Source organism: Leptopilina boulardi, unplaced genomic scaffold (assembly GCF_019393585.1).
Source record: "Leptopilina boulardi isolate dan_hultmark-lab unplaced genomic scaffold, ZJU_Lbou_2.1 LbouV2_399, whole genome shotgun sequence".
NCBI classification, from domain to species: Eukaryota; Metazoa; Arthropoda; class Insecta; order Hymenoptera; family Figitidae; genus Leptopilina; species Leptopilina boulardi.
Genome location: NW_026137972.1, coordinates 231592 through 246946, shown reverse-complemented (window position 1 = coordinate 246946; position 15355 = coordinate 231592). Strand labels below are relative to the sequence as shown.

Below are 15355 nucleotides of genomic sequence, written 5' to 3'. Positions count from 1 at the left end.
GCAAAGGATTAGAGTTTCATTTCGTATAATTTTGATTAAAATTTTATTCAAATGTTCGAAAAAGATTGATGGAAATTTTTATTTTGTATTGAAAGTGATAGAAATGTCCGTATTTGATTAATTTTAATGCAAACTTTAATATTTCTGTGATATAGATATATACCTAATAAATTTAGGGAGACTGGGTATAGATCCCGCGGGTTCGCTGTGCAGAAATGAATAACATAAGAAACTGTCAGGAGAAAAAATTTAGCTGCAAGTGATTCTATTGTTTGACACAAATGACAAACAGGCTAACATTGCTATAGGGTCAAAAAAATATTTTTATTTGAATTAAATAAAAAATTTTGTTGATACGAAAATAATTATTTTTGAATGAAAGATAATTTGTTTGAAACAAATAAATTTTCTGTATATCTTATATCTTCTTCAATATAATAATATATAAAAAAAATAATTTATAGTGGTAATTAATAATGTATCATTATATTAAAAAACTTCTTCAAACGCAAAAAATGTATAAACTTTGTAGAATAGCTACATACGTTGTCATGTTAATATTGATTAAATAATGAAAATTATATGTGGAGTTAACAGCAAGAAGTTCGGTTAAATTTAAGTCTTATAAGTCGATAAATAACCAGACGATTGGTAAAATTATAGAAATTGTTTAAATGATTCCGACCAGTATTTCAAAGAAGCAGAATATATGTGTATAGTTTGGATGACAATAAAAAAACTCCAGTGCCAATCACTGAAAATAAGCAAAAACTCAAAATTTTATAAATAACATATATTCTTTTTTATGGAAAAATCAGGATTCATCTGTTAAATAATTAGATTTTCTTATTATTAAAAATTTTAATAATATTATTGTTAAACATTTTTATTAAATTAATTAACAAATAGGGTTAATTAAATGTCAAAAAGAATATTGAATCTTAACTATTTTCACAGTATTTACAAATAACAATTGTTAAAAATTCATTTTATATTTTTAAAAATATTGCAAAATTGTATCTAATGCTGAATACAAATATTTGCTAACGTCAAATATTTAAAAAAAATAATATGCGAAGCAGATTTCACGAATTAATCGTATAAAATTCAAAATATTAATTTCATATACAAAAAGGTAACAGTTACTTTCTAATATTAGATTCTTAAAATTATCGTAAAAATATTGTTCATATTTATAACATCTGTTAAATATTCTATAATATTATTTACAATATTGCAAAATTATATTTTGTGATTTAAAAAATGACGTTTCATATATCTATGAAAAATAAGAATACAATAAATTGTGTGAAAAAGTGTAACCTCAACATGATATAATATAATGTCGTTCTGCCATTTTCACAGACCTTAACTAATTAAAAAAAAAATAAAAAATAAAAAACCCACGAGTAGCCATAAAAATGGCTACTCGTGGGTTTCAGGTCCGCTAATTACAAATTCAATGTCCCCAAGTAATAAGTTTCAAGTAAATCTATAATGAAATTGGACATTGGATGCACAATGCGTGATCCCTAAAACCTCCCCAAGTAGCCATTTTTATGATCGTATCTCGATTTTTAAAATTTTTCTCCACCATATTGGATCCACCACAATCTATACAATTGAATCAATTCTCCAAAAAAATTAATAAAATAGAAATTTTTTTTCTCTAAAGGTATTTTGTAATAAGACGAGAAAATGACTTCAGCTGTTCCTCAGATAATTACATCAGAAAAATTTAAGTACTACAAAAATGTTGGCAAAGTTGTCTCTAGTAAAGAAATTCACTTACAACAACAGTTAGAGGAAAAAGAAAGAAACAATATGATACTTGAAAGTATGAAAAGGCAGTCGAAAATGAATAAAATAGACTCTAAGAGAATAAATACAAACAATGACAAACTAAATGATGTTCTATCGGAAGCTAGACAACGCTCCATGCACATTTTACAAAGAGCCAGCAAACTTAAAATGGAACAAGAAGAAGAAATTCAAAAGTGTTCTAGACTTATATTAGAAATGAAATGTAGAGCTGTAAGAGATGCACAAGTAAGTTTAGTAAATTTTATTTATGGATCGACAAATATCAATGGTAGTTTAAAATTTTCATATTACATAATTGTATCGCTTTAAGAAATTTTTGTATTCTATTTATTAATTTAATAGAAATTAAATTAAGCTTTATTCTATCAAACTTCTTCAAATCACATACCTCAGAAGTTGAAATTTGTTAAGAGGCATTTATAATATTTCCTTTTTAAGATTGCTGAAAAGAATATTATCAATGAAGAACTTAAAATGGAAGCGCAAAACATTAATGATATGATGGAAAATGAAAGAAGATTAGCAATTAAGTCTGAAATTGAAAATAAGAGAAAAGAATATGAAAAGAAACGACACTATGCTGAAGCGTTAAAGACCCAAATATTGGAAAATGATGAAAAGCGTCAACTAGAAATTCAAAGAAAGCAAGAAGAAAATAGAATGAACAATTATATAAGAATTATGAATGAAAAAGCAGACATTTCTAAACTTAAAGCTCAAGGGATTGAAAATGCAAACATTAGAAAGAATTTGTCTGAAACGAACGATCAGTTAAAGCATTTTAAAAATGTTGAGACAGAAGAAAATAGAATAATGGAAGCTAGGTAAATTTATGTCAAATTGTTAAGCATTAGTAAAGTAAGGCAGTAAGTTCGAAAACTAGATAATTTTTTCCCAATTTACTCAACAAAAATATTTATCAATGACATGTTAATATTTATTTCAGGATACAAGAATATCATCGAATGAAACAACAACGTGATAAGGAAAATGTTCTTAAATTAAATTTATTAAGGTATCAAAGAGAGAAGAAAAAAGAAAAAGTTGCACTTGAAGTTCAAAACGTTTGCAAAATTAAGGTAACGACTTTTTGTATAATCTTAAGCTGTTGGAAAAATCTATAGTAATTATTCTCTTTTAAGATTATGAGGATAATTTCAATATTCATATTGGCTCAAAACGTATCTAAAAAATTAAATTTGTACCCTAGTTTTTTAATAAAACTATTTACAAACATTAAGTTAATCAAATTTTCATAAAAGTTTTAGGGAAATCTGAATTGGGAATCTGAAACTAAACAAGTTAAAATTGTGTGTACTCTGTCGTCAACAATTAAAATAAACGGATTTTTGTTTCAGGATGTACAACAAGAAATAACTGCTTTAAGAATACAAGAAAAAGTTGAAAAACAATGGAAGTTAAAAGAAAAAGAAGAAGCTTTTGAAGCTGCAAAAAATAAAGTTATTCTGAAATTGGCACGAGATGAACAAATTAAAGATAAACAAATCATGTTGGCTTTAGAAATAAAAAGGGATAAAGAACAACTGGATAAATTCGCTACAATTCAAAGTCAGACTATTAATAATGATTTAAAAGAGATGAGTAAAAAACATCAAGAGGCTATTTATTATCGAAATGAAATTTTAAAACAGGTACATTCTGATAAAAAGATACTACTTTTTATTTTATTATTTTATTCTTGAAAATAAAAAAGCGCCGATATTCAACTCAAAACCATAAGATGAATAAAATCAAAGAGTTGACCTCTTATTTAGAATGTTCCTCATATATAATATTCAATTTCTATTACTATAAGTAATTTATTTTAACAGATTAGTGAAAAAGAAAATGAGCGTAAATTAGAGAAGCAACAAAAAATTCATGAAGGTCTCGTTAAAAGAAAGGAAATGGAATCCTTTAAGCGTCAAATTGATGCAACGATACGTCAAAAATTTGCTGAAATGGAAGAGAACCCAGTACCAGGAAATAACGTCAAAAAAATCATCGATACAGTGGATAAATAAAAGATGAAAGCTTCCTTAAACTATACTTGTACACCTACCTTCAAAAGTTGTAAATTGTAAATTTCTCAATCACAATGCTTTTCACAGACTTTTTGATCAAAACATTTATTTCTTTGAATTACATGACGAGAACGAATGAAAATGTATTACTGAACTATAATAAATCTTTTTTCTGGTACCTAAAATTTGCAGTAATCATTACTGAAATGTGCAGATCTAACTAATTAGGAATACGATGTCATATTTTCAAAATTCAAAATGACGGATCCAATATGTTTGACCAATTATCAAAAAATATTCGAATTTTTATTAATGTAGATATATCTAGGGGTTTTTGGGATGGCTGATTATATATTCTTTGTCAGTTTTTCAAAATTCAAAATGGCGGATCTGATATAGTAGAAAAAAAAAATTTAACCCTTTTGCGTATAAAGCCGAATATGCCCTCCAATAGAATTGTTATAAAAGTATCGCTCCATATAAAAATTTATTAATCAGTAATTTCTGAGAATATAATGAAATTGAAATTGACTGTATTTTAGCAATAAAAATGCATTAATTGTATTATTAATTTAGTTAATAAAATAAAATTATTGATTGAAATATATAATAATAATAAATAATAAGTGTGTTTATAATTAGATGAAATAACCAAACATTCCAGTGAAATAAATAAATTGTAATTTTTTTCAGAGTGCTTATTCGGAGACGCGCATTTGACTTGTATTTTCTTTCGGGAAGGTGAAGTTATAACGATACTGATTCGAAATAAAGCAATTTGCAGTAGCTCAAATATATGTATGTAAGGTCGCTATTTTCGGGAAGCTCGTTCTAAACATGGTCATATATGCGTTGGCGTTTTACCGGGCATATATCCCTGCTCAAATGCCAATCTGTGGAAGGGGAATTTCATGTAAAATATACTTAGGCAATTTCAACTCTAAATTTTAGACAGTAGGTTTATTGCTATCTTCTCGTACAATTCTTCTTAACATTACTTAAACAACTATGGTAAGTGTAATTGCAAATCCTCCCCAAAAAAAACACATTAACAGGACATCATGACAGTACCAATGCAGGCTACTGATTATTCCTTTCCTTATCGTGATACTTAAAAAAATATTTTGCGAATTTATAATTAAAAATTCTTCTATCAGGATACTCTTAAATAAATACTATGAAAAGAGTTTCTGATATATATTTGAGGATATAAAACAACAAACTAAAAATATTGTTACTTAAAATATACTTACATTGTTTATTAATTGTAATTAATACTGTAGTAAAAATTTTTTTTATCATAAAATTAGTATTAGTAACAATTAGTATATAGCATTAGTCACAAGTATACATGTAGAAAAAATTAATAAATTTTAAAAATAATTGTACAATGAGAATATTGGTAGTTAATGAAAGAAAAAATACATTAGTGACATTAGCATTCCATAAGGATGCATACACATTAGGTTTAATACACATCCTATAAGAAGGTTAAAATAGACCGCACAATTAAAAAAAAATAATTCTTCGTAATAAAAGTATTATCTTTTAATTCTACGTATAGAACAGAAATTAGTATAAAATTGTTTTCAAAGCAGTTCGAGAAAAAAAGAATAAACAGCTAAATGTATACTATTTCTTATTGCATTCGGATATTAAGGATATTCTACAAACCTAGGATATCCAAGGGATATCCGGAGACTTAAAAATTAACATATTTACAGAATCTTCCGGGGATATCCTTGGTTATCTTATGGACATATTGAAGGCATCCTAATTTCTGAAAGGCACTAGATATCCTTAGAACGTCAGTAGGATATCCTAAAATATCCGTTGCTGTGAATGGGATACTCAAAGTATTCTGTGGACGTCCTAGAGATATCATTTTGTCCGGGGAAATTAGGATAACCCTAAGATTTCCCGAACCAAATGATATTTCAAGGATGTCCATTGCTATGGGAGTTACATCACTGGATATTTTAGGATATCCTAAAATATTCGTCGGATTCCAAAATTTAGATAATTTTATTTGGGGAAATTTGGATATTCTTAGGATTTCCTTAAGACATCTTAGGGATATCCTAATGTTTTCGGACGAAATTATATCCCTAGGACGTACATAAGATATCCTCAAATATTCGTTACTGTGAGGGTAGTGGAGAGAAATGAAAAAATAGGATTTAAATTAACTTTTAGATTACAATTTTTTATCATAGTCGAAAATTTGTTGTTTTCTCCTAATTTTATTTTTCTAATTATATATTCCTAATAACAATTTTTCCTAATAGAAACTTTTTCATAAAAAAATTTCCCAATTGGATTTTTCTAATTGCATTTTCCAAATTTTCTTTTCCTATAAAGTATATTTTTTCCCAATTCCACAATGGCATAATTAGCAATTGTTTTTCATTTGAAAAATTTAGTGTGGTTAACTTAATTTACTTGGCAAAATCAATTCTAATATCTACATATACATATATGTGTCTTGTGTTATGACCTGAAGGGTCATAACATATTTTTAAAATTTAATAAAAATCTTTGTTTTATATTTACAAGTGGAAGACTTGAGTTAAGAGAACAGGATTAAAAGAAAAGGTTCACTGAACAATACTATTAAATTATTTTTTATTTAATGAGTACAAATTTTGGAGGTTGAGGTTAAAGGTAGAATCAATCAAAAGTTTAAATCCTTGATTACTGTTGACTGAAACAATGATTTGTGACCTGCAAATGTTGTTTCGAGGCAGTAGCCTCAGAAATGTAAAACAGCAGATCCTTGGATGCAGCAGAAGTGTTGCGTAAGCTTGAGTGGTGCCTTTTACCCGTAATAGCCGCTTCCAGTAATAATTCGAAAATTTTCGGGAAATAAGTGCTCCTTGAGGATTTAATTTGCATATTACAAAACGAGCGTTTGGAAAGATGGCACTTTCTGACATGATAAATGCTACACTGAACGAGACAGTCTATTTGTAAATTTGTATTTTTCTTGGCACATGATTTTCATAATTAACTGCATATTATAATAGATAACGTCATAATGTGAAAAAATAAACTATAATTTTTTATGAATTACACCACCAATAATTCTGAGAAGAGAAAATCGACTTAAAGTTCAACTAATTTCATTTTTTTAAGTATTTCCACAAATACTTAAAATTAGTTAATCCATCACAAAGCCATTTGATATATTTTAAAAATAAAATATAATATACTTCTCTAGAACTGTTTTATATTTTTTAATTCAAAAAAACTGTTTTGAACTTGTAGAAGGTTTTGTACTAAATATATTTTTGTAGTTATAATTAATGCTTATTTTTGTAATTAATAGACTTAATGGTTATACAGATTCATTTTTTCCTTTGATAATAATATAATTAAATTTATTTTTTTATTGTATAAATTTATACTGAACTCTAACTTTTATAACGTCGGTGAAGTTCACAACGTTTTTGATCAACGATTGAGAAGAGAAAATATTTTTCTATGCAAACTGTTTATTTATTTATCAAAAAATTTTTTTTGCAACGTTTCTTGATCAATAATTTTTTGAAAAAAAATTGTAGGCAAAAAATTAGTTATTATTTTTTGAGTGAAAAATATTTTTTTTCGCAAACTTCACCAACGTCTTTTATAGCGCCAACCTAGATTTAGTTAATATTTCATATTTTGTATTGTTACTTACGTAACTATTAAAATTTAGGAGTACATTTGAACGAAAGGGCTTGTCCCGCTAATAAATAAATAATAATACCTAAGTTAAAATTACAATTATAAAATTTATAAATAATCTTTATCACTTGAAAATATAATATTATAGAAATCATGAAATTTTGAATCAATGCAGATTATTTATATATTTATGTGAAAATGAAATGTTTTTGGCTAAAGAAAATTTGACTTGACCTAAGCCAAGCGTGGGTGGAATATGGACGATAGTATTATGGATGTGATGCAAGTAAATAAATGACTTGGACTACATACTTGGAACAAGACCAAACTTCAGATGGATCAGAAAATGTTGTGCTAAATGAAACCAATCTATTTCTTAATTTGACAAAATAGTTTCTTATTACTTTAAAATAGAAATGTTTTTAGTTGCGTACATATTAAATAAAAGTAATAAAAATATTTTACAAAAAATAATTTATTTTGACTTATCGAAAAAAAATCAAATTCTAAAAGAATATTTTTTAAAAAAGTTCTTTTAGAACGTGACCAATTATTTGTTTTTAAGTCGCGGGAAGTTTTTTTTTTTAAATTCAACGAATGCATTTGAAGGTTTTTGGGGTCGCAGATAACAAATTTTTTTAATTTTTTAATCGAATCTAAAATTCTTAAAATTTTAAAAACTGAAATTTATCGATTTGTGCTGGAAATATATTTGTTATTTTATTAAAAGGCGGATAAGGAGAAGAAAAAAAAACCAAAAAAGAAGGAGGAAGCGCCCGCAGCTGAGGCAAAAGCAGAGCCTGATGCAGCACCAGCCCCAGCAGCTGCCCCCGCGCCAGAACCTGAACCAGCAACGAAATCTCCATCAGAATCTAATAGAGCTAGCCGTGGCAGTAAACGAACAAAACGATCTGGCTCAAATGTATTTTCTATGTTCTCGCAGAAACAAGTGGCGGAATTTAAAGAGGTATAATTTAAAGATTATTAAAAAAAATGTTCACATAGCACACTAAAATCCTGGATATCCTGTGGACATCCTAGGATTTAAAAAACGAAAAAAATTAGATTTTAAAAAAAATTTATGGGGTCCGAAACATAAAAATCGCTTTGTATAATATCTCATAAGTTTTTATCAAATACTAATTTTATATAAATTTTCATTCATGTTTGTTTTAATTTTCCTTGAACAGAAATTTTGATATATAAATCCTTATGAAAAATAATTACTGAAATAATTATTTATAACTACTGGGATAAATTACTGCAAAAAAACCAATGGAATAATTACTAGAGCATCCGCAGTAATTTTTTCGCCATACATTTGATAAAAATTTACTTGTGCACTAAGTTTCTATATGTGCAAAAGTTTTTTGTTGTAAATTAAATGGTTAGGAATAAAATTAACAAAAAAATATGATTCCATTGAAATTAAAAATTTTGTTGTTGTACTAAAAAATACATATCACGAAAAAATTACTGGAGTTTCTAGTAATTAATTCAGTGGTTTTTGCAATAATTATTCCGCAGTAATTATTTTTTTTTATAAGGGAAGTTTTAACTTTAGCAACAAATCGAATTTGATTCATTTGAATCTCTTTCCTAAATCTTAATTGTTAAAAGTGGAACACAAATTTAATTTAATTTAATTTCCAAATAGTTATTTGATTAACACTTTTATATGTTATTGATACGACTTACTCGCTGTGGATATCCAAAGTCGTTAATTGATGATGTCCATATGATCTTCAATTAGTACGATGTTCATCAGATTCATTCCTTCGTGCGTATTCATCCACCAAGTGGATATAGAACACTCGCACTATATAACTGTCGAAACACTTGACTTTTAATTAATCGCGACACGATAGGTACATACTTAATTTTCAAAATTATCGAACTGAACTTTTATCACGTTCCTATTGTTTCTTTCAAAGGTTACTGAATTACCGGCTTTTTCGTTCCTCTTCGTTTGCTTCGATTTATTTCCCTTTGCAAATTTACCCGTCTCCCTCCATTAAAAGATTTCAGCCTTGCGAATTGCTACGGTCCGTATCAATAGTTAATCTCATAGATCAACTGAACTTTCATGTAAAAATTAAAAATTCGAATCTTTAAATATAAATTACCTCCTTGAAGGAGGCTGTAAAAAATATGAAAATTATTGTGCTATTTATTGAGTCCAACAAAATGTTTTTATTTTTATAGGGTTTCAGTATGATGGATCATGACAAAGATGGAATAATTTCTAAGAGTGATTTACGCCATACTTACGATCAAGTCGGACGTTTATGTAATGAAAAAGAGTTAGATGAAATGATTGGAGAAGCGTCTGGTCCTATCAACTTTACACAACTACTTAATCTTTTTGCAACTCGCATGTCTGGATCTGGAGGTACTTTTAGTAAAAGATTCTAAACAATTAAGTTGATTATCAAAGTGACTTTTTCGAATAATTAATATAATTATTAATAATATCTTATAAAGAATATAAACATTCCATAGAAAAAATTAATTAATTAATAAAAATTTAAATAATTTAAGGTGCTGATGATGATGACGTTGTAATGCAAGCGTTTAAAAGTTTTGATGACGGCAATGGAAAAATTGACGCACAAAGGTACATTTAATTTTTATTTTAGTATAAACATTGCTTAACTCTAAATCAAGGGTTTCTATACTTTTGGTTAGAATTGATATAAAATTAAAACAATATTAAAATATTTTCAGCTATACAATTAAGTAAAAATTCGATTCGCTCATTACAAGATAATTTATTATATATCTATGAGTTTTATTAAATAAATAATTAACTGAATAATGAACAATAAAAAATAGTTACAAAAGCAGTTCCAAGAACTTACAGTGTTTATATTATAGAAAAGTTTTTATTTTAATTATTTTTAAATTATTTACTTTTCTAGCAATGATATAACTCTCTTTTCTTTTGTAATTTAAAAAACTCTCACTATTTATTTTAATTACATTACTTCTTTTAAAATTAAAATGAAAGAAGAATATTTTTAAAATTTATGAAATTAAATATACCTATCACTGTAAAAATTATTAAAGGAATTTTCCCTGTTTGAAAGAGGGAACGATTATTTCCCACTTTTAATGTGTCACTTTTACATAAACAAGTGATTGTACCATATTAAAAATGGCAATATTCCTTGGTTTGATAAAAGAAAAATTCCCATCTTCTGGATATTTGACATTTTCAACATGGTAAGGTTCCGTTTCGGTAATGGAATTTTCCCATCTGCTGTAATTTCGCCATCATTAATCATTTTACCTCATTGAATGTGGGAACGATTATTACCCTCTTTAAAAGAAACAAATTTACCGTCAAAGAAAGGAAATTTACCGCAGATTTGAAAATCCCAATACTCAAAATATCAAAATTACAATATTTAGTATTTCCCCACATTAAAAGTAGTATTATTACTAGAGATTTTAAAAGGAAAATTGCCGTCGCTGGAAAAATTTTTTTTTTTACTTTTAGCTGCTAATTTTCAAATTCTTTTACTTTCAGATTAAAGAAAGCTCTCATGACTTTCGGAGATAAATTTACTCAAAAGGAAATAAATGATGCATATGATCTAATGGATATTGATGACAACGGAAAGATAGACACCGAAAGTCTTATTAACATGCTGCTGGGTACAGGTGAAGAAGAAGAGTCATAATGACTACATATTTCTACAAAAAATTATAAATTTTTTTATTTATATATTTTTATGATCAAGAATTTACTTGAAAAAGTATTGAAATAATTTTAAATCTTTTGAAAAAAATGTCAACATCATTTTTTAAACATTCAATAATAATGAACAAATATATAAATGTAAATATGTTACTGCATTGATGTAAAATAAAATTTCAATGACAATAGTATTATTATTTATATCTTTCAAAATTTTTGTTGCCTAATCTAATTCACTATTAAACTTTACCGAAACAACGGAAATCTAATATTGAGAATAAAATATACTTAAAAAAATATTCTTGTTCTCTAACGAAATGCATGCGTTATAGAAAAGGACAGAGATATATAGTTACAAGATAAGTCGGATCAATCTCGTAAACATGAGAGGAAGACAAATATATTCTCTATCCTTTTCTACCTTATGTTAAATTTTCGATTTACGTTTTATACGAAAAAAAGTTGTAGAAGCAGCTTTATTATTATGGAGCCCATCCCTGGTCATTTTCAATCCTTGTCAACTCTGGACCTGTCACTTTATCAAAACAACATAAAGAGTAAAGACGTTTCTGTCTTCTTGATAAAAATTATAAAATAAAACAAGGAAGTTAATAATTGTACGAATTTTGATTCGATCTGCTCAGTTACTTGCTCAATCAAATAAAAATTACAAGTTCCAGAAGAGGAAATATTGTTTTATTATTTAATATATTACAAAAAATTTATTGTTTACATTTTGTGAAAAGAAAAAATTATTATTCCTCAGAAGAAAAATAATTGTAAGTATAACAAATTAAAATGATCGAACTGTATGATTTTAAATTTAAAGAAAAATTACGTTACGTATAAAATAGATCTGTCCACAGGTCATGGATAAAATTTTATTAGATGATAAAAAGTGTGTCAATAATAAAAATATTACATCATTATTTATAATAAATATACCTGTTAAAACTTAACCTTAAAAACGTGTACTATAATTTTTGATTTGCAGTTATATACATACATACGAAACTTTAACTATTAAATGTATTGTCTATGTTTAAAAAAACATTTTACAAAATTTGCAACTAAAAAAAAAATGTTTTCAACAGATGTTCTTGAGTTAGTGAGTTGCTGTAAAAATAATTAGAGAGAGCACACACAAATAAGAATTATGTCGTTGGATATATGTTCATCTTTAATTAACTGCTGTCGTTTGGGTGATGAAGAAGACGTTAAACATATTATTACTCACTATAAATTTTCCGATTATCCAGAATTATTAGAGGGATATGTATTAATTTGCGAAGCTTTAAATAATGACAATATGCAAGTTGTAAAATTGCTTCTACAAAATGGTGCAAATGTAAATGTTACTCGAAATTCAACTGAGAATAGTCCTCTTCATCTAGCAATTATAAAAAATAATATAGAAATACTTCAACTTTTATTGGAAAAAAATGTTCGTCTTAATGTTGTAAATAAAGAAAAGAAAACTCCTCTACACATTGCAATTGATCAACAAAATGAAGAATTTGTCAAATTATTATTAGATAAAGGTGCCGACACTGAATTTAAAGATAAATTTAATTACACACCTCTTCATATGGCAATAAAAAATGGAAATTTAAAAATTATTCAACATTTAATTAATCATAAAGCGGATATAAATTCATTTCGTGAAAACGAGACAGCATTACATTTTGCTGTTAAGAATAATCGTAGTGATATTGTAAAATTACTATTAAAAAATGATGTAATTAAAATAAATTCAACTTCGTATTATTCACTTCTCTTCCTTGCCGTTTCGCAATGTAATCATAAAATACTACTTCTTCTTTTGGAACATCAAAATGAAAATGAAAATGAAATGAATGTCGATGAAAAGATAAATTCAGAGAGTAATTTTAAAGTCTTATTACATAGGGCTGTAGTTGATGGTAATAGGGAAATAATTGCAGTGCTTGTAAAGTATAATTTTGACATAAATTCAAAAGATGAATTTGGACGAACACCAATGTATCACGCGTATACTCACAATAAATTGGATATTTGCAAATATTTATTAAAAAGTGGTTCATCTATTAATGAAAAAATTGATGAAAATTTAAATATTCTTCATGTGAGTGTTGAAAATAATGATGAAAAATTTGTGAAATTTCTATTAAAAAATGGAGCCGATGTTAATGCAATTACAATCAATGGTTGTACATCACTTCATATAGCTTGTAGAAATGGTTTTAAAAAAATTGTCAAATTATTACTAAAATATAAAAGCGACACTTCAATTATTGATAATAATGGTTTAACTTGTCTTCACGAGGCTGCAAAACAAGATGATGAAAAAATTCTCAGACATTTAATTCACGAAGGCGCGAATGTCAATGCAATCGATTATAATTATAAAACACCAATTTGTTACGCTGTCGAAAATCAAAATACAAACATAGTTCTATTTCTATTGGACAAAAATCCAAATGTATGTAATTATAATAATAAATTAGCTTTTTGTCTTGCTGTACTTGGTAATTCGGTAGAACATCGTAATATTGTTGAATTATTTTTAATACGCCGCTTTAAAATAGTATCGGAAAATTTTGACAAAATCCACATACCAGAACCACTGTACACACAATTTTCCAAAGAATATAGAAAAGCAAAATACAAAACAATGTTTGATGAACTCTTGAAACATAAAAAACCATCAATTAAAGGTTTTTTCGAATATCGAATTTTATGTTGTTCGATTGAAAAGGGATTTACTTTAATAATTCCTTATTTACTAAAACCGAATGCTAACGTAAATGTATTTTTGGAACAAAGTTTTACATTATTAGAAATTGCAATAAATAATTGTCAATATAAAATGATGAGGGAACTTTTGAAATTCGGGGCAGATTTAAATACAAAAGACATTCATGGCAATACATTGTTACACATTAGTGTTCTTAACGATTGTATGGATACTATTGAATTTCTATTAAAATCGCAAATTAATATTGAAGCTCGAAATAAAAATGGCGAGACGGCACTTCATCTTGCTTCACATCGAAAAGCAAATATTGTCCAATTAATTTTAGACGCTGGCGCTGATATCAATTCAAAAACTAGAACAATGGAGAGCACTGCTCTTCATATTGCCGTAAAAAATGGTAAGGAAAATTTGGTTAAACTCCTCTTGGAATATGATGCTATTGTAAATTTGAAAAACATTGTTAACGCAACACCACTTGATTTTGCGATAAATTGTAAAAACTATGAAATTATTCATGTTTTATTACAATATGGTGGGACATACAATACGAATTCTTGTTTCACAAGTGAAATTTCCGAAATACTAATGCAACATTCAATTAAAATGAAATTACTTGCTGTCGATGAATTTCAATCAGATAATAGTGAATATGTTCACAAGTGTATTGAAGAAATTAATAGAATGAGACATTGTCAATTGGAGGCAAAAATTTCATTATATGATTTATTAATTAAAAATGTCGCTCAAGTCGAATTGTACATGCGTAATGAACAAATTTTACTGTTTGATTTCAGTGATTTTAAAGATTTATATCCAATTTATTTTGATATTTTAAATGTTCAAATCAATAAAGCAAAGAGAAGGAATATGTTAATAAAATTAGCGAGTAACTCTTTGGAAAATATATTGGATATAAAAATACCATACTTGGTTGTTGAAAATATCTTTTTCTATATTAGCAATTTAGATTTGAGAAATTTAATTTATGCATCGAATAATTGTAATTAAAAAAATATAGTTTCCCTTGAAATTGTATACGCGTTTTGTATTTTTCTAAAACTGAAGAAATAAAGTCATTTAAATTTCTTGTTTTTTCGAATGTAATTAAATTTTTCAACAAATGTAATGAATTCAATGATTGAATTAAAAATTAATTAAAATTTCTTCTTTACTATCTTTATTGTACATTTATTACTATTTAAATACCTATATTAAGTCAAAATTATTAAAAAATTAATGGTAAAATGACATACATGTAAATTAATAACATGAACGAAACTGCGAATATATACTGACCAAAATATAATTGAGTGATTATTTACATGACTATAAAGTGTGATTCACGTCAAAGAGTTTATTTATTAAAAGTATTATTAATAGAAATTTGTCTTATCGAAA

General features: G+C 26.5%; 3 protein-coding genes across 3 annotated transcripts; all 3 read left to right on the top strand.

The window, feature by feature from the left end:
• The first annotated feature begins 1006 nt into the window (after positions 1 to 1006).
• Positions 1007 to 4033, top strand: LOC127289073 (cilia- and flagella-associated protein 45). Its single transcript, XM_051316836.1, has 6 exons — positions 1007 to 1135; positions 1676 to 2049; positions 2263 to 2648; positions 2771 to 2903; positions 3183 to 3476; positions 3657 to 4033. The coding sequence occupies exons 2-6, from the start codon at positions 1699 to 1701 to the stop codon at positions 3846 to 3848; spliced, it is 1356 nt and encodes a 451-aa protein (XP_051172793.1). The 5' UTR covers positions 1007 to 1135; positions 1676 to 1698; the 3' UTR covers positions 3849 to 4033.
• Positions 4034 to 4731: 698 nt separating this feature from the next.
• Positions 4732 to 11411, top strand: LOC127289085 (myosin regulatory light chain 2-like). The gene is made up of 5 exons (XM_051316848.1): positions 4732 to 4859; positions 8248 to 8484; positions 9723 to 9909; positions 10059 to 10134; positions 11050 to 11411. The coding sequence occupies exons 1-5, from the start codon at positions 4857 to 4859 to the stop codon at positions 11201 to 11203; spliced, it is 657 nt and encodes a 218-aa protein (XP_051172805.1). The 5' UTR covers positions 4732 to 4856; the 3' UTR covers positions 11204 to 11411.
• A 323-nt stretch (positions 11412 to 11734) lies between these two features.
• Positions 11735 to 15131, top strand: LOC127289068 (putative ankyrin repeat protein RF_0381). Its single transcript, XM_051316828.1, has 2 exons — positions 11735 to 11999; positions 12315 to 15131. Exon 2 carries the CDS (start codon positions 12377 to 12379, stop codon positions 14963 to 14965), a length of 2589 nt encoding a protein of 862 aa, XP_051172785.1. The 5' UTR covers positions 11735 to 11999; positions 12315 to 12376; the 3' UTR covers positions 14966 to 15131.
• The last annotated feature ends 224 nt before the right edge of the window (positions 15132 to 15355 follow it).

Coding starts and splice junctions, on each gene's coding strand:
- LOC127289073 (XM_051316836.1), top strand. CDS start 1,699: ATGACTTCAGCTGTTCCTCAGATAATTACATCAGAAAAATTTAAGTAC. Junction 2,050..2,262: donor GAGCTGTAAGAGATGCACAA/GTAAGTTTAGTA, acceptor TTCCTTTTTAAG/ATTGCTGAAAAGAATATTAT. Junction 2,904..3,182: donor AAAACGTTTGCAAAATTAAG/GTAACGACTTTT, acceptor TTTTTGTTTCAG/GATGTACAACAAGAAATAAC.
- LOC127289085 (XM_051316848.1), top strand. Junction 8,485..9,722: donor AAGTGGCGGAATTTAAAGAG/GTATAATTTAAA, acceptor TTATTTTTATAG/GGTTTCAGTATGATGGATCA. Junction 10,135..11,049: donor GGAAAAATTGACGCACAAAG/GTACATTTAATT, acceptor TTTTACTTTCAG/ATTAAAGAAAGCTCTCATGA.
- LOC127289068 (XM_051316828.1), top strand. CDS start 12,377: ATGTCGTTGGATATATGTTCATCTTTAATTAACTGCTGTCGTTTGGGT.